At 49.6% G+C, this 23,717-nt stretch overlaps 2 protein-coding genes across 4 annotated transcripts in view; one reads left to right on the top strand and one right to left on the bottom strand.

Annotated features, from left to right (window-relative positions):
* The window catches only part of PFAS (phosphoribosylformylglycinamidine synthase), a 22,436-nt gene extending 19,376 nt beyond the window's left edge, over positions 1–3,060 (bottom strand). Inside the window, exon 1 of the mRNA XM_077892704.1 lies at positions 2,918–3,060. The gene's annotated coding sequence lies outside the window, so the exon portion shown is untranslated. The remainder of the gene's footprint in view (positions 1–2,917) is intronic.
* Positions 3,046–23,717, top strand: part of CTC1 (CST telomere replication complex component 1) — a 21,668-nt gene continuing 996 nt past the window's right edge. The window contains exons 1-21 of one of the 3 annotated variants that reach the window (XM_077892706.1): positions 3,151–3,320; positions 7,050–7,213; positions 12,479–12,716; positions 12,867–13,078; positions 13,818–13,962; positions 16,577–16,861; positions 16,974–17,102; positions 17,634–17,866; positions 17,982–18,159; positions 18,250–18,450; positions 18,923–19,049; positions 19,589–19,703; positions 19,837–20,158; positions 20,256–20,345; positions 20,611–20,804; positions 22,011–22,099; positions 22,193–22,367; positions 22,669–22,746; positions 23,176–23,320; positions 23,412–23,476; positions 23,680–23,717. The exon at positions 23,680–23,717 is cut by the window's right edge and continues 128 nt beyond it. In XM_077892706.1, coding sequence (XP_077748832.1) covers positions 3,288–3,320; positions 7,050–7,213; positions 12,479–12,716; positions 12,867–13,078; positions 13,818–13,962; positions 16,577–16,861; positions 16,974–17,102; positions 17,634–17,866; positions 17,982–18,159; positions 18,250–18,450; positions 18,923–19,049; positions 19,589–19,703; positions 19,837–20,158; positions 20,256–20,345; positions 20,611–20,804; positions 22,011–22,099; positions 22,193–22,367; positions 22,669–22,746; positions 23,176–23,320; positions 23,412–23,476; positions 23,680–23,717 — 3,256 coding nt within the window. In that variant the 5' untranslated portion in view covers positions 3,151–3,287. Of the gene's footprint in view, positions 3,321–3,616; positions 3,859–7,049; positions 7,214–12,478; positions 12,717–12,866; positions 13,079–13,817; positions 13,963–16,576; positions 16,862–16,973; positions 17,103–17,633; positions 17,867–17,981; positions 18,160–18,249; positions 18,451–18,922; positions 19,050–19,588; positions 19,704–19,836; positions 20,159–20,255; positions 20,346–20,610; positions 20,805–22,010; positions 22,100–22,192; positions 22,368–22,668; positions 22,747–23,175; positions 23,321–23,411; positions 23,477–23,679 lie in introns of those variants that run through there. The other 2 variants (XM_077892707.1, XM_077892705.1) reach the window with 2 other exon arrangements.

A 23,717-nucleotide genomic window follows, 5' to 3' on the forward strand; every position in this document is an offset into this window, starting at 1 on the left:
GGTGGCTCAGCAGTTGAGCAGCTGCCTTTGGCTCAGGGCGTGATCCCCAGGGTCCTGGAGTCAAGTCCCCCATCGGGCTCCCAGCATGAAAACCTGGTTCTCCTGCCTGTGTCTCTGCCTCTCTCTGTGCCTCTTATGAATAAATAAATAAAAATCTTTTTAAAATTTTAAAAATAAATCATGCCAGTGACGGGGGTAGATATCCAATACAGCTTTCTTTGATCACTGTAGCTTAAATTCAACACTCCCTCCTATGAACTATCAAAAGTAAATTCGAGGAGTGGTGCCTGGTTGGCTCGGTCAATTAAACGGCTGCCTCCAACTTGAGTCATGATCCCAGGTCCTGGGATTGAGCCCATGTTGGGCTCCTCAGTGGGGAGTCTGCTTCTCCCTCCCCCTCCTTGTGCTCTTTTTCTCTGAAATAAATAAAATATTTTTTTAAAAAAAGGTAGATCCCAGGATATAGGGCACATCTTCATGGATTTGGTAAATGAAAGCAGTCTTCTGAGTCGAGAAAAGCAAAAGGAATGATTAGGTTTGGGACCTTAGGCTTTGACAAGGGCGATCTTTTGGAGAATTTGTTGTTTTGGTGGAATGGGAAGAAACATCTCTGATGTCATCATAGGAAACAACTGCAAAGATTCACTTTATAAAGAATATGAAACCACAGTGCACTGCATAACTAGTTCATGCAATGAGAAACAGAGAGCTTACATCAAATGCGTCGTTGAATTAATGGATACCATAACTTGTAGAATTAAAGTCTTTATTTCCTCTTAAATGATACCTAGAGCATTTTTATTATCTACAATGTTTATGTTTACTATATTTTGCTTATCTTCTCCCAAAAACAATTTGAAGCTGCTATAAGTTTAAAATAATTTAAAATGCCCCTCTTTCACTTTCCCTTATTTTATTTATTAAAGATTTTATTTACTTATTCATGATAGAGAGAGAGAGAGGGGCAGAAACACAGGTAGAGGGAGAAGCAGGCTCCATGCCAGGAGCCTGACGCGGGACTCGATTCCGGGACTCCAGGATCACGCCCTGGGCCAAAGGCAGGCGCTAAACCACTGAGCCACCCAGGGATCCCCCCCCCAATTTTATTTTTTAAGATTCTATTTATTCATAAGAGACACACAGAGAAAGAGAGGCAGAGACATAGGCAAAGGGAGAAGCAGGCTCCAGGCAGGGAGCCCGATGTGGGATTTGATCCTAGGACTCCAGGATCATGACCTGAGCCGAAGGCAGATGCTTAACCACTGAGCCACCCAGGCATCCCTTTAGTTTACTTTCTTAAGGAGTTTTCAAATTATTTGACAGAGAGAGAGAGAGAGAGCACAAGCAGGGTGAGTGGCTGGCAGAGGATGGGGGAGAAACAGGATCATGACCTAAGCTGAAGGCAGATGCTTAACCAACTGAGCTACCCAGGCACCGGACCTTATTTTATTTTTAGACTTATTTGAGAAAGAGTGAGAGAGAGAGAGAGCATGAGCTGGGGGAGGGCAGAGGGAAACAGAGAAGCAGGCTCCCTGTTGAGCAGGGCTCCCACCCAACCCAACATGGGGTTTGATCCCAGGACCCTAAGATCATTACATGAACTGAAGGCAAATGCTTAACAGACTGAGACACCCAGGCGCCCCCAAATTTTATTTTTTAATCTAAGTATAGTTGACATATATACTGTATTAGTATCAAGTGAACAGAATTATGAAATAACAGTTATATACATTACAAAAGGCCCACCACAATAAGTGTAGTTCCCATGGGTCACTACACACAATTATTACAATATTATTGACCATATTCCCTATGCTGTAATTTTCGTCCCTGTGACTTATAACTGGAAGTTTCTATCTCTTAACCGTCTTCACCTCTTTCAGCTATCCACCTCATCTCCCTTATTTTACCTTTTTAAACTCCTGTCTTCCCTTCCCACAGCACTGACTACCTTGCATTTCTTTTCACCATAGTGCCTCTGTGCTTGTGGCTCTTCCATCTGTTCTCTCTCTCTCTCTCTTTTTTAAAGATTTTATTTATTTATTCATGGGAGACACAGAGAGAGAGAGAGGGACAGAGACACAGGCAGAGGGAGAAGCAGGCTCCATGCAGGATCAGGGACTCAATCCCAGGACTCCAGGATCACGCCCTGGACTGAAGGCAGGTGCCAAACTGCTGAGCCACCCAGGGATCCCCTCTCTCTCTCTTTTTAAAGATTGTATTTATTTATTCATGAAAGACACACACACAGAGGCAAGAGACACAGGCAGAGGGAGAAGCAGATCCCTTTGGGGAGTCCTTGATCCCAGGACCCTGGGGTGAGCTGAAGGCAGATGCTCAAACCCTGAGCCACCCAGGTGCCCCCCTTTCTCTTTGATCCCCATCATTTGAATCCTTCATCTTTTCCAATCTTTTACTGTAAAGTCACCTCTTCATTAAGGCCTTCTGCATATAAAAAGGACACATTACCCCCTGCATTCCCTATTTCTCTTTCAATAGCGCTTATTCATAATTGTCTACACTTTTTTTTTTTCCTTCCTTCCTTTCTTCCTTTTAAACTGTCAGTATAGGATGTAAGCTCCATGACAGCAGGGAATTTTTTTTTTTTTTTAATTTTTGTTCACTGCTGTACCTCCAGAGCCTGGAACAGTACCTGGCGCAGAATTGCATGAATCCTGTTCCCTCACCGCCTACCAAGCCATGCAATGATTGGTTGGTTGGAGGCATTAGAAACAGCAAGAGGCTTTCACCCAATTGATCCACCAACATTTAGCAGCGAGCACTGTTCTAGGTACCCGAGCACAAGGATACATAGAATAAATAGGATTAGAGCTTCTAGGTTATTCAGGGGTTAGTGGGGAAACAAAGATTGAGGGCACTGAGTCAAGGCCGTAACACAAAGATGAATGATGTGCTCAGGTTGCCCTGAGGAGGCACGACTGTCTGCTTGGCAATATCGGGGAGGTGGAGGTGGAAAGATGCTCCGGGGCGACCAACCAGGCTGGCTGCCTCCCCAACTGATTCTCCCCCAAATTCCCCAACCCCTCGCCCGAGCGGGGGATGCTTGACAGGAAGTCACCGCGGAAGGAAGTGACGGTGCCAGAGCAGAGGGACTGCCGCGGCGGCTGCGCAGAAGGGCCCGAGCACGCGGGTGGGAGGAGCCGGTGGGAGGAGCCGATGGCGCAGCCGCGGCCGCGCCCACCGATGACGTCACCCGGCGGCCTTCCAGCCAGCCCTCACGCGGCGGCCGTTCGCGGGCTCTCCCAGGGCGTAGCCGCGGGCGCATCATGGAGGCCAACCCGGCTCCAGTTCCCGACTCCGTGAGTGCGCTCCTCCGTCCCTCGTCCCCGTTTCCCTTCTCGCCCTGTCCCCTGCAGCTGGCTGCTTGGCCTGCCTTCGCTGGCCTCGCCCGGGCGGGGAGGGGGGCGCCCTGCGAGGCTGCTCGTCCTTCTCCCGTCGCGCGTTCTGCGAACGCATTTGTTGGTGCCCGCGGCGGCAGCTGTGAGCCTCGGACGCGTCCCGCCCCCTCTCCAGGCGTCCAACCGGGTGGGAAGCGGCGGGCTGCCTAAGGGCGAGCGGTGGGGCGGGGCGGGGCGGCCCGGGGGAGGCCCCTGACGCGGCTGCAGGGGAAGGGACGATGGTACACCAGGAAGGCGCGTGAGACCCCCCAGCGCGGGTTGGGGTGAGCCGGGCAGAAAAGCGCCGACGGAGCTTTCAGAACAAGAGATTCAACGGGAATCTTCGGAAAACCTAAGTTCGGTCGGGTGGTGGTGGACGGGGTGACAAGCCGACCGGCTCCTGAGTCTTTTGCTGAACAGCGACCTTAACCTTCGGATAATGGGGAGTGACTGCGGGGTGGTAAGCAGAAACGCGATTGGATGAGATTTGCGTTTTCGTGTCCTGAGGTAGCAGTGTAGGTGGAGAGTGCCGGTTAGGCGGCTGTGGTTGGAAAGCGGGGAGAGACGATGGTGTCCTCGACCTCGGCAGCAGTGTTGAGGGTCCAGAAGTGGAGACTGAGGAAACGAAATATATGAAGGAGGTAGAATCTAGAGGACTTGTGTAGGGAAAGGAAGATGTTAAGGAGGACTTGGGGTTTCGGGGTAGAATTATTAGGTTGAGGATGCTGTTTGCTGATTAGTGAATGTTGGAAGAGGACTGGGTGGTTTGGATTTTGTTTTGTTTTGTTTTTAAGGTACCTGTAGGTTGGGCAGGTGGAGAATAAGCAGATGGATATAACCAGAGCGAAATAGAGCTCAACTGAAGTGGCATCTGTGGACATACAGTGGCAGAGGCCACTGAGGGGAAAGTGTATAGTGTTCTCAAACTTCAGCTTACATCACTATGATCTGGGGAGCTTATTTAAGATACAGACTCCTGGGATGTCTGGATGGCTCAGCAGTTGGGCGCCTGCCTTCCTCTCAGGTCATGATCGCAGGATCCGGGATTGAGTCCTGCTTTGGCTCCCTGTGGGGAACCTGCTTCTCCCTCTGCCCGTCTCTCTCTCTCTCTCTCTCTCTCTCTCTGTCTTTTATGAATAAATAAATAAATCTTTTAAAAAAATAAAAATTAAAAAAATAAAATACAGACTCCCGGGGCACCTGGGTGGCATAGTCAGTTAAGTGTCCGACTCTTGGTTTCTGCTCAGGTCATGATCTCAGGATTGTTGTATCAGCCCTGTGTCACGCTCCCTGTTCAGCCAGGACTCTGCTTGAGATTCTCTCTCCTTCTGCCCCTCTCCCCACTGGCACTCTCTCCCTAAATAAGTAAATAAACAAATCTTTAAAATATAGATTCCTGGGTCCCCCCACTCCTGCTAGGATTTTGATTCAGTGAATGAGATCCACGAATTCAGTTTTAACAAAACTTAGGGGATTGTGAGGCAATGGCACCACTTTGAAAAATAGTATTCTATATGCCAAGTAGTGGACAGGTCCTCAGCAACTATAGAGGAAGACAGAAAGTATGAGAGTCTGGGTGAGGCTCTCATTATGTTGTTGAGGCAGTGCTGAATAATGATGACCTGGTCCAATTTGTTTTTCTGGTTTTTAGATTTATTTATATTTATGTTTTTTTATTTATTTATTTTAAGATTTATTTATTTTTGATAGACATAGAGAGAGAGAGAGGCAGAGACACAGGAGGAGGGAGAAGCAGGCTCCATGCCGGGAGCCCGATGTGGGACTCGACCCCGGGACTCCAGGATCACGCCCTGGGCCAAAGGCAGGCGCTAAACCACTGAGCCACCCAGGGATCCCCTTAGATTATTTTTAAACAATCTCTGCACCCCACATGGGGCTCAAACTCAAAACCTTTAGATCAAGAGTCATGTGCTCCAGTGACTGAGCCAGCCAGGCACTCTGATCTGGTCTAGTTTTGACAACGATGACCACAGATGACAGTGTTTGGCTAAGGTGGAGTGAAGATGAAGCTTAGTGGTAGAGCTGTCCACAAGGACACAAATCAATAGAACCTGAAGACGGGTTTCTCAAGCTACTAAAGATTGAGTGAATGTGGAGGACTGACCAGAAGGCTAATAGAGGAGGAACAGGGATAGAGCTGTAATGGTTTAGAATTAACACTGGGGGTCTAGAGAGATAAAAGTCCTACCCCTCAAGGTCTGTTCAATGCAGAATTTTATTTTTATTTTTTTAAGATATTATTTATTCATTCATGAGAGGCACATACGGGGTGGGGGGCAGAGAGAAGAGCAGGCTCCATGTAGGGAGCCCGATGTGGGGCGCGATCCCAGGTCTCCAGGGATCACGCCCTGGACTGAAGGCGGCGCTAAACCGCTGAGCCACCGGGGCTGCCCAATGCTGTCAGAATTTTATTATTATTTTTTTAAGATTTATGTATTTGAGAAGAGGGAAAGAGAGCCCTTGCTGTGTCATGGGGTGGGGGAGGCAGAGGGAGAGTCTCAAGCAGATGTGGGGGTCTCGATCTCATGACCCTGAGATGCTTAACTGAGTCAGCCAGGCACTCCTGTCAGAAACCTTAAATAAATAAAGCAGCCTGATATTGGAAATAGGCCAAACTGGTCCCCTTCTCTAGAGCTATCTGTATAAAGAGGCATCTAGATGTCCAGAATGTGTGGTAAGTATACAAAGGTGGCTCATGCCCTCCTTAGGAAGCCTACATCTCAGCTGAAAAGAGAACACAAAACAAATCCAGTAGGATTGCATCTTACATTGATTTAGCTTATGGGAATTCAAATGTACATATTTGACTAAAGAAAAGAATGATTGGGGAGACTGGAGGGCTCAGCCGGTTAGGCGTGTGCCTTCAGCTCAGCTCATGATCTCTGTGTTCTGGGATCCAGCCAAACGTCAGGCTCCCTGCTCAGTGAGTAATCTGCTTCTCTCTCCCTCTGCTGCTTCCCCTCCTCATGCACTCCCACTCTCTCTCAAATAAATACAATCTGTTACAAAAAATAATTATTAAAAATTATACTTTGCCTATGTTCTTTTTATATACTGCTTATAATTAGGCATTTTTTAGTCTTGTATATACTTATTAGTGTATAACACCGTGTCTTATTTATGAGCAACTTAAAGGATTTTTTCCAAGGGTGATTTTGACTATTTTTCAACTTGTTGGCTTCAGAACCACATCCCACATAACATGGGACACCCTTGTGCTGTACCTGATGATCATTGCTGTTTATAGAAATATGTCATGGTGCTGTGGGAGCTCCACGATGGGAGCAGCATTTAGTCTGGGATGGTCAGAGGAGGGTTCCCAGGGCAATGTATATTCCCGTTGAGCATGTTAAGGATTGGTATGGGGTTTGTTAGAGAAAGAGGTAGGACCACCCATACAGCTGGTTATCAAGTGACACCTAGGAGAGAAAGAGGTAAGACCAGAGCTGGGTGGCCAGTGGCCTGAGGTGTGACCGGACTAAGGCTTCTAAGGTTTCTTCCGAGTTCTAAACTCTATGACTTGTTTATTTACATGCCCGCTTAATTTCTTTTTTTATTACTGGAATCCCAAAATTCCGTGGATGGGCAGGATGGTTAGGAACATGTTTTAACTAGATTCCCTTTCCTCAGGAGCAAGCCTGGCTGGAGGCTGCCCAGACCTTCATCCAAGAGACCCTGTGTCCCGCTGGCAGCGAGCCTGATGTCCAGTTGACTCAGTCGGTACTTGACTGTGTGAAGACTGTCTGGTTGTCCCAGGGAAAGAACCAGGGTTTTCCCTTGCCCCTCAGCTACAGGTAAGGAGAGGAGGGGTTCAGGAGTTTGGGGACTGACAAGAAAGGACCTAGAGTTAACAGTTAACAAGGGGAAAACAGGAGGGGCATTTGATGGGGGGTGGGGGGGGACGGGGTGGGGGGACGGGGCAGCGCAGGGTAGAACGTGCTCTAACACAATCCCCTCTGCCAGCTTTTCCGTCCTGCTTCAAGCTATTTGCCTTTTCCTGTAGCTTTCCAAATTGACTGAAATCAAGTTAAGAACAAGAAGAGGGAGGAAGGGGAAGGCAGAAAATTTGGAAAAAGAGCTCTGATGGTAGAAAGGCTGAGATTCGTGTGTGTGTGTGTGTATGTGTGTGTAAGTGTGTGTAAACTAAGGTACAGAATTAAGATGTCAGCAAGTGCAGATAGTTGTGTTTAAGACCAGAATTTCAAGTCTTCTGAAGGTGTTTGTGTTTTTTGTTTGTTTTTTAACAACACTAACATTTTTGAAACTCTTCAAGGCTATGTTAGTAAAGAATTGGAAGAAAAGGATTCCAGGGCCAAATAAGTTTGAGAGACAATGGACAATATAAGCTTCTCTAGGGAAGTCACAAAGGTCATTAGCATACTAAAGGCTCTGAAAGTCCTCTGAAAAGAAACCTGTTTACTCGAAGTAACCACTATTTCAAATGTGGGTGTGTTTTTTTAAGTTTTTATTTTTGTTATTACCTTTTTTTAAGGAAAGAGAAAGAGGGCAGGGAGGGGCAGAGGGAGAAGGTGAGAGAATCCTAAGCAGGTTCCATGTGGTCCCAGTGGGACCTGACCTGAGATTCGATCTCAAAACCCTGAGATCGTGACCCGAGTCAGACGCTTAACTGCCACCAAAGCACCCCTTAAGTCTTTATCTTAATTCCAGTGAGTTAACACAGTGTTTTGGCTTAACATTTTAATTATTTTTTTCCAAATTTTTCTTTAAATTCTGGCTAGTTAACACATAGTGCAGTGTTGCTTTCTGCTTACATGAGTACGGGTGTTGACCCGTACTCATCACCACAGCTGCCCTTAATACCCACCACCCCTGTAGCCCATCCACCACCCTCCTTCCTCCATCAGCCCTCAGTTGTGATCTGTCGTTAAGTCTCTAGGGGCCCTTGGGTGGCTCAGTTGGTTAAGTGTCTGCCTTCAGCTCAGGTCATAATCCCAGGGTCCTGGGATCAGGTTTTGTGTTGGGCTCCCTGCTCAGTGGGGAGTCTGCTCCTCCCTGTCACTCTGCCTGAAACTCCCTCTCCTTCTGTTCTCTGTCAAATAAGTTAAAAAAATCTTATTCCCCCCTCCTCCCCAAAAAAGTCTTAGGGTTTATTTTCCTCTCTCTCTTTTTTAAAAATATTTTATTAAAGAGAGAGCCTGAACAGTGGGGAGAGGGGGAGGTACAGAAGCAGGCTCCCTGCTGAGCACAGAGCCTGATACGGAGCTTGAGCTCAGGACCCCGAGATGATGACCTGAGCTGAAGGTAGACACTTAACCCAAACCCACTGAGCCACCCAGGTGCCCCTTCCCATATGTTCATCTGTTATTTTTTCTTAAATTCCACATATGAGTGAGATCATGTGGTACTTGTCTTTCTCTACCTGACTTATTTCACTAGCAATACACTAGCTGTATTCATGTCATCACAAGATTTCATTCTTTTTGATGGCTGAGTGATATTCCATTGTATACATAGGCCACTTCCTCTTTATCTATTCATCAACTGGTAAACATCTGGGCTCTCTCCACAGTTTGGGTATTGTTGTTAACGATGCTATAAATGTTGGGATGCAAGTGCCCCTCTGAATCTGTATTTTTGTATCTTTTGGATAAATAGTAGTGCAATCACTGGATCGTAAGGTAGTTCTGTCGAATGTGGGGTGTATTATTCCTGTTTCTTTATATTTTTATTACACACACAAACCTATCTCTGAGCCATGTAATGTAGTTTTGCTTATGTCTTGACTTTCTGTAAATAGCACCGTACCTTATATATCCTCTGCAATTTCCTTTTGTGCTTCACATGTTCCTGAGATTGACTCATGTTAAGAGCTCTAGCTCATTTATTTCCACTGCTGCATGGTATTCTGTTATGTGAGTGTATGTATCACTGTTTATCCTCTAAAAAATAAAGAAAAATGAAAGCCTGTTTAGCTTTGTTTAATTAGGCATTTCCCAGCCCTACGCAAGCATAAGGTATTTTTCTCCCCGGATTTACATTGTGCACTGCAGTGTGGTGTTCACTCGGCCCCACAGTCTGTCTCCAGCAGTAAAGGCAAGGGATCTTGAATGAGAAGACAGCTTAATTGTACTGTTATGTGAACATCATTTTCAAAATTCTGAATAGTTTTCTTATCCATGGACTTTGTTATAAACTGATGGAAACTAAAAATGCTGGTCCACCAGACTGTAAACCAACACAGGCTGCCTCCGTTGAGCAAATGTTTCCTGTGAAAGCCCTCCAGATTCATCAGGGTGCTTTTTCACGCTGTGCATGGTCAGTACTTACCGCTTAGCTTTTATTTTTAAAATTTTTTTAAAGATTTATTTATCATAGAGAGAGAGAGAGAGAGGCAGAGACACAGACACACAGGAGGAGGGAGACGCAGGCTCCATGTTGGGAGCCCAACATGGGACTTGATCCCGGGACTCCAGGATCGCGCTCTGGGCCAAAGGCAGGTGCTAAACCGCTGAGCCATCCAGGTATCCCCTGCCGCTTAGCTTTTAAAAACCTTAACATTTGCCATGTTTGCTTCAGTTCTTTTTTGTTTTGAATATTTTATTTATTTGAGGGAGAGAGAGAGAGAACTCATGCACACAAGCAGGGGGAGGGGGAGGGGCAGAGAGAGAGGGAGAAGCCGATTCCCACTGAGCAGGGAGCCCAACCTGGGACTTGATCCCAGAGCTCCAGGATCATGACCTGAGCCAAAGACAGATGCTTCATCACTGAGCTACCCAGGCACCCTGCTTCAGTTCTTTTTTATAGGCAGTAAAACATTACAGGTTTAGTGGAGTGTCCTCAGTGCTCTGTCCCCACCCACTTGTTCCCTACCCTCCCTGGCAGCACCCACTGTTCTGAAGGGAGGTATAGGCTCAGTGGGCACACATGCAACCACTCCACTGGCCACTTTCACTCTGCATTCCAACTGGCAGACTTGTGCCAAAGGACACACGTAGCAATGTATATGTATATCCTGAGCCTTTCCCCAATCTGGTGTTTATCTTATTAAAAAGGTGTTTTTTGTGTGTATCTGATACCTTATTTTAATCCCAAAGGAATTTCTCAGGACACACTTACCTGGGGTTTCTTTTTCCCCTTTGTAACTTCTCATTCTGCTCCACTGGCTTCACGTTTTCCTTTGTTCCTCCAGTTTTTAGAACTAGTAAGGTTAAATACGTTGTTTATGTAAACACAGAATGAAATCTCATTAGAAAACTCCCTCTAGCATGGGACAGATTAGTCGTGGTTGAGGAGGTTGTGATTGCCGTGAAGCCTCATGCAGGAGGGTTAGAGTCTCCCACAGGTGAGCTGGATATGTGCCTAGTGGCCTCTGTGATCATATTCTAATTAAGAAAGATCCAAATTTCTCAAGATTCTGGCATTACCAGAATAGTGGAGGGGCACCTGGGTGGCTCAGTCCATGAAGCAAGCATCTGCTCGTCATGATCCCAAGGTCCTGGGATCAAGCCCCACAATAGGCTACCTGCTTGGTATGGAGTCTGCTTCTCTCTCTCCCTCTGCCTGCCACACTCCCCGCTGCTTGTGTGCTCTCGTGCTATCTCTCAAGTAGATAAATAAAATCTTAAAAAAATTGAATAATGAAAAAGTGGTAAGTCAGGAACGGTTAGGAAATTTGGGAACTCTTTAAAGTTTCTTATTCTTGATAAGTGTAAAATATATTTTTATGTTTGTGTAGAAGTGAGGAATCCGTAAGGAATGGTGGGCAAGGATAAAATAGGAATTACTTGACAGGGTTAAAGATTTTATTTATCTGTGTTTCTCTTCTCCTTTGTGGAGTGCCTGCCGTGTGCCAGGTAGTGTGGTAAGCATTGCAAGCTGGAGAGCAGTGACAATGCAAGGATCTGGGGTTCTCACTTTCAGTTTCCTTACCTAGACCCTGAAGAATCGGGGAAAAGTGACCCCATCCTGTTTTCTGTCCTGAAGGTTCCTAGGGGAAAGAGACCGCTCTCTCCAGCTGCCTGTCCTGGGCCTTTAGAGAAGTAGAGAAACACAGGGGAAGAACCTGGACTTTTGAGTGAGACACCCCTGGCTTTGCCACCCACACCATAGTGTACCTGACCTCTTGAAGTTTCTTCATTGGTGGTGATAACCGGGGTTTTTGGTGAAGCTGCAGTGCATTCCTGAGCGTGAATGGACCCGTTATAGTATGTGCATAGACTAGTACTCAACACGTGCTAGTCTCCATCTTTGCCTTTTATATTCTCCAAAGCCTTTTGGGAAAGAATGAAGCAGATGTGGAAGGGGAGTGGGCCACCCAGGACAGCGTTCCCAGCTGTTTGTACTCCCACGGGGGTGATGTTCATGAGTATAAGGAGGAGGGTAAGTTGTGACGGTTCGTACCTTTATCCTTTCTCTTCTGTTCAGATGATCATGAGAAGGCAAGTGTGTGGGAGAGTGGGATGACAGATGTGCATCCGTCACAACCTTGAGAAACTCACCATTACTTAGCACATTCTTGGTGCCTCACTTTGCCATGGGTGGCAATGAGCAGTGTTGCGAACCTTGCCTGGAGAATGGCCGATCTCAAGCATCTTTTGAGATTTGGGAGCTCTTGATACTGACTCCTGCTGAGTCTCTGCTTCCCCGCTGGTCTCAGGTTCTGTGATATCCCAGATGAGGGAGGACACCTGGCTGGGGTTGCTGAGGTCTGGCCAGCAGGCACATGCCCTAGCGGCCCTGTCAGGGTTCTCCATGCAGTGGAGAGCCGAGATGCTTTCAGGGATGCTGTGTGTGGTCCGGCGTTCTCCCCAGAGGCTGCTTATCCCCTCAGACTGCTGGTGCACCTCTTCCTTTGTCTAGGCCCTTTCTTTGCCATGTGTTGTTCAGAGTGGCATTGGACCTTGCCTTAGGACACCCCCCTGTCCTCGGGCCCAGACCTCATCCTCATGTCTTAGGCTCTCAGCCCTGAGGCTCCTGCCCTTTAAGCTCCTCTATTTTCTTTTATCTTTCCTTGGGAGCTTGGGGAAATCATTGGGGTTGTGGGTAATTCCTAGACTTGGATGCGGCTTTGCAGGACCTCTGTTTCCTTCCCTCTACAGCTTTGTCTCAGTGCAGGACCTCAAGACCCACCAGAACCTCCCATGCTGTAGCCACCTGTCCTGGAGCAGCAGTGCGTACCAGGCCTGGACCCAAGAGGCTGGGCCGAGTGGAACCCCCCTCCCACGGGAGCGGCTGATACTCTTAGGGACACTGACAGACCTGTCGGGGGACTTGGAGCAGGAGTGCAGGAAAGGAGACCTCTATGTAAAAGATAACACTGGTGTCTTGAACTGTGAGGTGAGTAGGAGGGCGAGGGTCATGTGTCTCCAAGCCTCACAAGGATGGTGTCTAGGGAGCGAGGCCATTAATTCTCTGAGAGGAGAAAGGTAGCAGAGTGTGGGTGGGATGCTAGGGTCCTGGTTAACTGTTGCTCTTGGTCTTTTCTAGCTCATAGATCTGGACCTGTCTTGGTTGGGTCGTCTGTTTCTGTTCCCCAGTTGGAGTTACCTCCCTCCTGCCAGGTGGAGTTCTTCAGGGGAAGGACACTTAGAGCTCCTGAGTGCTCCGGTACCAGTGTGCCCCTCCAACACCAGCCCTGGCCCTCTCACCCCGCTCCCTGTTCTCTACCCAGAGACTGCTTCCCGCTTGCTCAGGCACAGGTAACCCTTCCTTCCCTCACTCTCTCAGGGAGGCTAGAGGGCTGTGAGACTGGGAGGAAGGCGGGAAAGGTCCTGAGAGCCATACTGGTAGAGTGTTCCCACCTGAGCCAAAGGGAACCAGAGGGCCTCTCCCAGATGTTGAGTGCCGAGTCTTCAAGGGACGTTTGCCTTATCCAAGGTCAGGACGAGTTAGCAGGACGTCTTCACAGTAATAGCTTTGGGCCAGGGAGATTTTATTTTATTTATTTGACTTGATTTTATTTTTTTAAAGGTTTTATTTATTCATGAGAGAGAGAGGCAGAGGCAGATGAAGAGAGAACAGCAGGCTCCCCTGGAGGAGCCCAATGCGGGACTCAATCCCAGGACCCTGGGATCATGCCCTGAGCCAAAAGCACACACTCAACCACTGAGCTACCCAGGCATCTTGGGCTAGGGAGATTTTAATTTAATTTTTTTAAATTTTTTATTTATTTATGATAGTCACAGAGAGAGAGGCAGAGACATAGGCAGAGGGAGAAGCAGGCTCCATGCACCGGGAGCCCGACTTGGGATTCGATCCCGGGTCTCCAAGATCGCGCCCTGGGCCAAAGGCAGGCGCTAAACCGCTGCGCCACCCAGGGATCCCTGAGATTTTAATTTTAGATGACTACTAGGTTATTTACAGCAGAAGGGCAGGCATCTGTGGGAAAAAGGGAAATAAAAAATGGGCCTTCTGTCTTAATCTTTCTTCCTTCTCTAGAGGCAAGCTCAGAGGTGTGCAGCCAAACCTGGCTGGGAAGCTGATTCGAGTGAGCGCTCTGGTGAGGAGTCAGAAGAAAGCTCACTTTGTCTTGTCTCTTGGTGGGTCCTCCCCAGCTGGCAGCCACGTGTCCATTGTCGTGCAGGTGAGGATTGGGGTGAGTGCAGGGTTCTGGAGGTGGTGTCAGGACTTTTAGCTGGAAGGGGGATCATCAGAGCAAAGGCCTCACAGGCAAAGAGTGCAGCTTGGGGGAGGGGAGCCACTTCCTGGGTGGCGGGGAGGACAGTGCTGTTGAGGGGGTCCAGGTAGCGTTGCTCCCACACACATGAAGTAGGGAGCACATTTTTCTGCTGTGCACCTCATTTGACTAGACAACTTTCATATTGTGTGTGACTGTTTCAGAATCTGTCAGAATCACTTGTTTTTCCCCTTATTAGCAGGATGCAAGAAAATTATTCATCTTAGCACCTTTAAGACTTTTGAGTATGTGTACTTTTTTTTGGCTACGTGTACTTTCTAAAAACTAGGTGCTTTTATTAGTCACTCTTAGAATTGTTAATTTTTACACTATTGTTTTATAACTTACGTAATTATCTGAATAATGTTTTAAAAGAGTTGAAGACAAAGAGTAAAAGGGTTCTTATGTACATAACAAAAAAGGGAACTCAGATTTATTAGCGCTGCTAGAATTCTGTGTCTGGATGTGTCAAAAGCTTGAGTGACAGTGATTAGCAGGTAAAATAACTGAAAATGCTAAAATTAAAAAATGCTTAGGGCCTGCTCCAATTTCTGGTCTTGTTTCTCTTCCTCCTGGCCAATAGAGGAGCTTCTGTATTTTCTGTACGTTAGACTGTTTCAAGTCTCCTAGAGCCCGCTGGCAATGCTGCTGAGGGTGGAAGTGGCTCAGGGGCGGAGTGATCTTGCTGTGTTCATAGGCTGCTGCAGACATATTGGAGACATACTGTCACCCTGGATGACCCCAGGGAATCTCTTCTGTGATGGAGGAGCTGAGATCATCATCTCTTGCAGATGAAGGACTTGACTCTGAAAAGAGAAGAGGTTCAGGGTAACTGCTGTGCAAGGCAGTCAGGGATGAGAGGCTGCTGAACAGTGACCATGGCCCCACTGGGAAGGGTCTGGTGCTGGGGTGACATGGGTCTGATTTCCTCGGGTAGGGCTTTTGTGTTCAAAGAGGAGTGAAGGTGCCCAGGAGAGCAGAGCTCGGGGTCGGCATTCAGATCCTGGCATTCAGACAGGAAGGGAAGGGCCCTGGGGTCTGAATATAGGACAAGGGGCTACGATGTTGGCCGTCCTGGTGCAAGAAAGCATAGTGTGCAGAGGGCAGTGGGATAAGAGCAGAGGCACCAGTATGCACTTGCTGGCTTGCTGAGTGAGACCACTGGTAACCACTGGTTCTGCATAAGCAGTAAGCCTGCATCAGGTCCCAGCAACACCCGTGCCCAGGTGTGATGCCTGAGGTCTGATTGGCAGTACCCCTGGTTCTAGGGTAGAAACGGAGGTCTGTGAGGTTTGGGTGTCCTGAGTTGGCAACAGGTTCTGAAGCCCTGCGAATGGCAGTGTGCTGTGTTGGGCCTGTGGGAGGAGCGCGCCCTGGAAGGTTATTCCATTTGGGGATGCTGTTTCTTGCCCTTCTGCTTGCATTTCCTCAGCAACCACCTTTTGCAATCCACATGATACCCTGCCTGTCCCAGGCTTATTTTATATCCCTACTTTGACAGTTTGTGTTTTCCTTTATTTTTATTTATTTATTTATTTATGATAGTCACACACACAGAGAGAGAGAGAGAGAGAGAGAGAGAGAGAGGCAGAGACATAGGCAGGGGGAGAAGCAGGCTCCATGCACCGGGAGCCTGACATGGGATTCGATCCCGGGTCTCCAGGATCGCGCCCTGGGCCAAAGGCAGGCACCAAACCACTGTGCCACCCAGGGATCCCTGTGTTTTCCTTTAAAATGAAGTCTCCAGCAGGTCACTGCTAGGCATTTTCTCTCTCCTCTTGGCTTCCATCTTGTGTCATGCAGCTCCCAGGAAAGTTCCTTTTCCATCCTGGCTGATGTTCTCACTGCCTTGCTCATCCTGAGTTCTGGGCACTTTTATGTTGCTGCCTCCTGCTTGAATCACCCTTCTCTGTCTTCTCCACTTTGACAAACCAGAGATACTCTTTAGGGCCCTATGCAGATCCCGCTTCCTTCACTAGGCCTTCCCACTCATTTCTACCCATCCTGACTTTCTTGGTCTTTCCCCAAGACTTTGCTGAATGTGTGTTGTTTCTGATAGTAGATCGTATATGGTTCCTCGATGTTACTTAAGTGTGTGTCTCTGTTCCCCAGAGGGTTGAGATACGTTGTGATGGAGCGACCAGTCTCTTGTATTTCCCTTCATGGCTGTCCCAGTACTGAGCTTGTGGTACCCCATACGTATGATTAAACAAACCAAAGTAGTTTGTGTGTTATGGGGTAGGATGGGAAAATGGAAAAGCCATGAGTTTGGGGTGGAATGTTTCTGTATCTTGGAGGAAGTTTTAGGGCTGGTTCACATCATGAGGGAGGAATTAGGAAATATTTGGTATCTCCTCTGAGAGGAAGCAGATCCAGAAGGTTAATATTTAATTGGCAGACAGGCAGAACTCATGAGGAGCAGGTGATTGAGGTCAGATCATGATGGGAAGAGACTCTGGCAGAGGGGCAGTGTCGTGGGAAGCGTCTCATGTGCCGTGTTGCCTGCCCCTGCACAAGCCAGATCCCTGCCCAGCTGGTGTGGCACCGAGCCCTTTGGCCTGGTAGGTCCTATGTGCTGACAGCGCTGCGAGTAGTCAGGATCCGTGGGCACTGTTACCGTGTTTGGACGACCAGTCCCTCCTCCCATCTGCTGCCGCTGAAACCAGAATGTGTGCGAGAGCTGGAACTGGAGCTGGATGGTCCCCTCTTGGAGGCTGACCCTGCGCCACTCCCCATGCCCAGTAGCTCCCAAGACGGGGACAGGGAAACAGCTCTTGTCCGGAACTCAACACTCTTATCCTACACGGTGAGCAAAAAGGAGAGATCTGAGAGTTCAGGGATGAGGATGGGGGGCTGGAAATTCGGGTCTCCAGAGAGGAAAGAAAGAGGGATCAACTGGACCTTTGGCCTCTTTGCAGGGAAAGGTCACTAGTGTGCTAAGTCAGCCAGCCGGGCTCTATGAGGTGGACGGGCAGCTGGCGCTCTGCCTCGCCTACCAGCAGTTCCACAGCCTCAGGAAGGTGGTACGGCCGGGTGTCTCCCTGGAGGTAGGTGAGGGGTCAGGCCTGGTGACAGGTTCTCTCAACAGTTTCTCTGACCTTCACAGGCTGCTATGTTTTGCAGCAGCAGGTTAGGAACTTCTACAGCAAAAATGTAAAAAGATTTACGTGTTGTTGGATGGTGGGGATTGCATACTTAATACCAGGAGTGATTTGGATGGGAGCTCAGATCAGGAAGGAGTAGAGTCTGGGTCCTGGGAACATCTTTAAAGGAAGGGCCTTGGAACTAGAGGGGGAGATGCTAGAGCTGAGTCCCTGGTGGCTCTCCCACACCAGCCAAGAGCCGCCTGGCCCATAGGAAAACTGGGCGGGGCTCGTGGGGGGCAGGGTGAAGGCTTCTCATGGGGGTTGTGGGTTGTGCCGGACAGAAAGTGGAGTACAGGAGATGGAAGGAAATGGCCAGTATGTGAGAAAAGGTTTCTCTTGGCGCCAGGCAGTAGGGAACTACAGGCAACTCTCCAGTGATCATTGAGTTGACAGTTTCACCTCTGCATTTTCATTTTTTCTGCTTTTCTTCAGCTCCAGGATGTTCACCTCCTGCAATCAGTGGGTGGAGGGACGAGAAGGCCTGTGCTCGCCCCCTGCCTCCATGGCGCCATTCTACTTCGAGGCTTTTCTTGTCAGAAGCCTGAGACTCAGTCTTTCTATCAGGCTCAGGGAGCCTCCTTGTATGAGCAGCTGGTGTGGGAACGTCAGTTAGGCCTTCCGCTGTACCTGTGGGCTACCAAGGCGTTGGAGGAGCTGGCCTCCAAGTGAGGAGGGCAGGGTTCGGAGTCGGGGGGCTGGAGGGGTTCAGGGCCAGGGGAGCAGGATCCTGGAAGGGGCACACCCCTCTGGGGCATGTGACTGCTTCTCTTCCTGGCCCAGGCTGTGTCCCCACATGCTGAGACACCACCAGCTCCTGCAGCACTCCTCTCCCGGGAACCCCAGCCCGGGGCTGCAACTCCTGGCTCCTGTCTTGGATGTTCTGACTCCACCGGGCAGTACCCGTCGGAATGCACACAAGGAGATCCTCGAAGAGCCGCATCACTGTCCCCTGCAGAAGGTACGAGCATGTGTGGAAGAGATGGGTGGCGGAGCTGATGCCCTGAGGGACACTTGGCCGCACTATCTGGTTTCTCTTCCGTCCCAACAGTACACGCGGCTGCAGACCCCATGTTCTTTCCCCACTCTGACCACCCTGAAAGAGGAAGGGCGGTGCAGGGCCTGGGCTGCCTTTGACCCCAAGACCCTCCTGCCCCTCCCGGAGGCTTCCCATCTGACCAGTTCTCAGCTCAACCAGCGTGTGTCTTGGTCCTGGCTCTCTCTGCTACCCGCCACCTTCCACCCAGCCCAGGTAGGTGGGGCGCCCGGTGCTCAGGACTTGCACTTTAGGCTACCTTCATTGCCCTCCCATGATCTTCCTCATCACTTTGGCGGCACCAGGCTTCTATTAGATGGCTCTGTCTCTTCTCGCCCACCCCATCTGTTCTCCCTGCGGCAGACAGGGAGGGGGTCCAACCTCACTGGGCTTACAAAGCTGCCTTAAATCCTTTGCTGGTTTCTCTCAGAGCACGTAAGGTAAAATGCAAAGTCTTTACTGTGCCCTGTGAGGTCCTGCATGGTCTCTTGCTTCTAACCTCACCCCTGCTACTGAATGTGCGAATGCTTGGGTATTTTTTTTCATACCCATGTGAGTCCTTTGAGGTCAGAGACAACATCTTTTTTGTTCGTTCTGTAGCTAGCATTTAACATAGCATCTGGTGCAGAGTAGCTGCTGAGTATTTGTTGAACAAATACCCGATATCTTGTCCTGTATCTCCCTACAGATTTTAATTGGGGTTTTGGCAGCTTCGTCTCATAAAGGCTGTCTGCAGCTTCGGGACAAGACTGGTTCCCTCCCCTGCCTGATCCTGGCCACGCACTCTCAGCCCATCACTGACTCCCGGTTCATAGGTGTGGAGTTGGGGGTGGTGGTGTCTCAGAACAGTAGGGCTGGGGAGAGGAGGTACCTGTTGAGGTTTTCTTGAGATGCTGAGTGGCACGTGTTGATCCTTGAGCTTGGGGACAAGTCTGAGACGCTAGTATTGGCAGAGAAAAGGAGCAGGGGTTTTTCCAGCCAGAACACCAATCCGAAGGTTCATTCTCCCACCATAGCCTCTGACGTGCACATCAGGAGACACTTCTTAGTTTGGACTCACTGAGATATATGGACAGGGACAGTTTCTTAGGTCGAGGCATTTTGGGATTTATGAGAAAATAGAACTGAGGCATTGTAGCCCAGGAGGCCAGGGGCAGCATTGGACGTGTGGCTGGGACAGTTTCCCCCTTGGAGATACCATCCCTCTGAGGTGGGGGTCAGGTCTGGGCTGTCGTGTTGTGTTAGGGGAGCAGCTCAGGCCTCGGATGGGCAGTGAGACATGCAGGGTGGTCCACTTCACTGCTCATCCCACAGTCGCCTCCTCTTGTCAAAATAGAAAACTTTCTTTCTCTAGGCTGCTTGGTGCGGACAGAGAAGTTCCAGTTGGTCATAGAAAGGAATGTCAGAAGCAACTTTCCTTCCTATAAGGAGCTGAACATAACAGGCTTCATCCAGAAGCAGCAGGCCAGGTTGGGCCCCTGGGATAGTGGCCACACCCTGAAGGTCTGAAGGGAAGGAGCAGACCTGGTGCAGGTGGTGGAGTGCTGGGGCCCGTGACACCTGTGTGCATTGCTAAGAAACCTACTCTTTGTCTCTCAACAGAGTCTATATCCAGTTCTTCCTGGCGGATGCCCTGATCCTGCCTGTGCCCAGACCCTTGATTCACTCAGCCACCTCCCTCACTCAGGCAGAGCCCACCCACCCAGAGGGTTCCCACATAGAACAGAGCCGGCTGTTTTTGCTGTCCCGCAAGGAGGCACTGATGAAGAGGAATCTTTGTCTCCCCCCAGGAGCTAGCCCAGAGGTGCCCAAGCCCATCCTCAGTTTCTACGTTTCGGGGAGCTGGCTTGGGGGCACCCAGAGGAAGGAAGGGACTGCATGGGGCCCACCTGAACCCCAAGGAGATGGGAACAAGGATCAGAAGGTAAACTGGGACTGTAGGGACCCAGGGCCTGACATCCTGTGCGCCTGGCTCCTGTCTGGGGCCTCAGCACCTGCCTGCCTCCCTTGCTTCCTCCCAGGTTCTCTTAGTCTTCCGCGGCTGCTCAGTACGCTGGTTTGAGTTCCTGCACCCAGGTCAAGTGTACCGGCTCGTGGGTCCTGGCCCTCCTGTGAGTGCCCCATTTGGTTCTTCATTCACCCTTCCCCAGAAAGCTTTTTTGGCCTGTGACGGTCTGGAGAGGGCGTGGCAGTGCCTGGTTACTATATCTACCAGGTTTCCTAGAAGAAGGGTGGATTTAGATCAATTGGAAAGCCTGTCTGAATCTAGACCACTTCCTCACCAGGCTCTGGGAAGGAAGCAAAATTGCGTCGTAGTATTTTGCAAACCTGCCTCTGGAGCAGGACACACTCAGAGAGTTGTCTTCTTGCTGACAGACCCCACTGTTGTTCGAGGAGGGTGGACCGTCATGCACACCCCACCGCCCTCTGGAGCTGGCAGGCTATGCGTCCTGCCTCACTGTCCAGGACGACTGGACTCTGGAGGTTGAGAATGGCCAGGACTTCCCAGCTGCACTGGAGAGCAGCAAGGCCCTGCCTAAGACCCCACTGGACGACCTGCTCAGTGGCAAGTAAATGTCCACCAGCTTCTCCGGCTCATGTGGCCCCTTGCTCTTCCTGCCTGCTGACTTGCTGAACAGCCTGTCCTCTGCCCTAGCATGTGTTACTGTAACAGTATTTAGCTCCCAGAGAATGCTGTCCCCCTGAGATGGAAGGTGTGTTTCATGCCTGAGTTTTCCCTTGTACATTACTATTTTTCAGAAGATCACAAGCAAGCTTTCTCACAACTAGGGAAAAGTTAGAGCAATGAAAGGAAATATTAAAAAACACAGACATGGGAATCCCTGGGTGGCTCAGCAGGTTGGCGCCTGCCTTTGGCCCAGGGTGTGATCCTGGAGTCCAGGGATCGAGTCCCACATTGGGGTCCCTGCATGGAGCCTGCTTCTCCCTCTGCCTGTGTCTCTGCCTCTCTCTGTCTCTCATGAATAAATAAATCTTCAAAACAAAACAAAAACAGACACACACACACACACACACACAAACACCAAACCATTAAAAAAAAGAACAAAGCTAAACTCCTATAGGGCAGGACCTTCCTTATTAGTGGAAGTGCTCCTGGCCTCAAGGAACAACTGTTGTCTTGGGGCAGCTGCCAGTGCAGAGGAAGCCACAGATTTTCCCCGTGTTTTCAAAAAGCAAAAAAGCCTTACTGGATTGTTCATGAAGTTTTTATAAAACTGGTCACTAGTAGAAAGTGTTCTCAAGGACCCCTAATTTGAAGGAGTGGGCATGAATGCCAGCATGTGAAGCCGCCAGTGATGGGCCACCTGTTAGTTACACAGGCATATGGCACATTTGACGTCTGGGGTACTTCTGGTAAGGCCTCTGCTCACAGTGTTGTGTAGGTTTTGAGTGATAAGCTGTTTTTCCCATAAGGCCTGTTAATTTTGTCTTCTTTTTAAGACATTTCATTTATTTGAGAGAGAGAGAACACACGCATGCCCACCACCAGGGGGAGGTGGGGGACAGAGGGAGAGGGAGAAGCAGACTCCAGTTGGGGCCCAGTCCCAGGACCCTGAGATCATGACCTGAGCCAAAGTGGAGAGGTACCTGCCCTGTTACCTTAAGTGTGTGACTTGACACGGCTCAGGGTTTTTTTTAGGACCCTGTAAATGATGTTCTAGCAGAGACTTGGGCTCCTCCTTTTGTCTTCAGACCTCTCTCCAATCTCTGCTTTCTAATGCCTCCGTTTTCACTGTATTTCTGTGACCCTACAGCTTCACCGAGTCCCTGGTGTCTTTCTCAGCTGAGATTTTGTCACGGACCCTGTGTGAGCCATTTCCGGCCCCTTTCTGGACGAAGCCTGGTAATGCCTCCTCTGGTGGGAAAGTGTGAAGTAGAGTAGAGTAGACTCTGTGGTCTAGGCAGATGCCCCTGACCCTTCCCTTGGCTGCTGCAGGTGGTGCTCGGGCCTCCAGAGGGTGTGTGAAGCTGACTGTAGCCGTGGAGGCTGCTGACTGCCAGTCCCGCCCGCACTTGGACATCTATATCAAAGACCCACACTTGCCTCCCCCACTAGGCCTCCTTCCAGGTGCCCGAGTCTACTTCAACCAGCTGGAGAAGAAGATTTCCAGGTGAAGATCTGTGAGGCTGCTTTGCTCCTCCTCCCTACTGCTGGGGATCTCTGAAATGCCCCCCCAGACCATGCTGCCATGCTGCCACACCTTCTCTTTGATATTACTCCCCTGCCCTCTACCCTCATGAGATGCTCCAGACTAGTCCTTCCCTCGTTCCTCCCTCTGCTCAGGCCAGGGAGTATCCCTCTGGGGCTGGGGCATTGTGGGTTGGGGAGGTTGTGTCTAAGCCTATGATCCGGTGCCAGCTTCTACCTCAAATTGACTTCTTTCCTCTTCACCCTGCCTGCTGCACTTGCAGATCTCACAATATTTACTGTTGTTTCCGGCCATCCACTTACCTGCAGGTCCTGAGTTTTCCCCCAGAGACCACAATCAGGTCAGTGCCCTGGGCCCTGACCCCCAGACTACACAGCCTTGCATCTGCACCCAACATGTGGTTCCAGCTCTGGGGTTTTTGCCATAACTAGTGTTCTGTACCACAAGGAGAACATGTGAAGTCAGAGGACTTCCTCTGCCCCAGATAAGAATGCCTGCCTAATGCTTATTATTTTACCCAGAGAGATTTAGTGTTTCTAGGCTCTTGAAGGCTTTTCTGTCTAAGATGCAAATAACTTTCTTGGTTATCATCTGGGTTCGAGCTTGAGAAATCACTGGTCTGAGGTCAGGATCCAGAATGAGCCATAAGGCTCCTGGTAGAGCACAGAACCCCCTCCTGTCCCCATCCCTGTACCTGCTCAGTCCTTCCAGACAACGTGCACTCCCAGAACCCTCCTGGCTGCTCCTTGACGTCTGTGTCTCTCTCTAGTGCTCCACTGCCCCACATCTTCCTGGCTGAACTTCTGCAGGGGGGCCGGGCCCCGTTCCAGGCCAGGGCTTCTTGCCATATTGTTTCTGTCTTCAGCCTTCAGCTCCTGTGGCTGTGTGCTCACTGTACTAGTCTCTGCCCCCAGGTACGTGAGGGGATAGGCTGAGCTGGGCGCTGGGTGCCCAAGGGATGTGGGGGCACTCACAGGGTCTTTCCAACCCCTCTCTTCATCCCAGGGGAGGTGTACTCGCCAGGGTTCCACTTGCCCCACACAGACGTGTGTAAGCCAGGCCAGCATCAGGTGAGAGCACCAGGTGGGCACTGGTTGCACCATTTGTCTGTTGCATGATTTTGTCTGTTGGCCTGAATCACTTCATAAGTATTTAGGCATGAGTAAATTAAAGTCCAGTGAGTTAAGATGGGAAGTGGTGAAGAGGGAGGTATGTGTGGGCCACCCGGGTCCGCCGTGGGGGTTTTTTCCTCTGTGGCCTCTCCTTCTCCCAGGCTCCTAGTGGAGGATGGCACTGCTGAAGCCGTGGTGA

The sequence above is a fragment of the Canis aureus genome, chromosome 3, assembly GCF_053574225.1.
Source record: "Canis aureus isolate CA01 chromosome 3, VMU_Caureus_v.1.0, whole genome shotgun sequence".
Classification (NCBI taxonomy): Eukaryota; Metazoa; Chordata; class Mammalia; order Carnivora; family Canidae; genus Canis; species Canis aureus.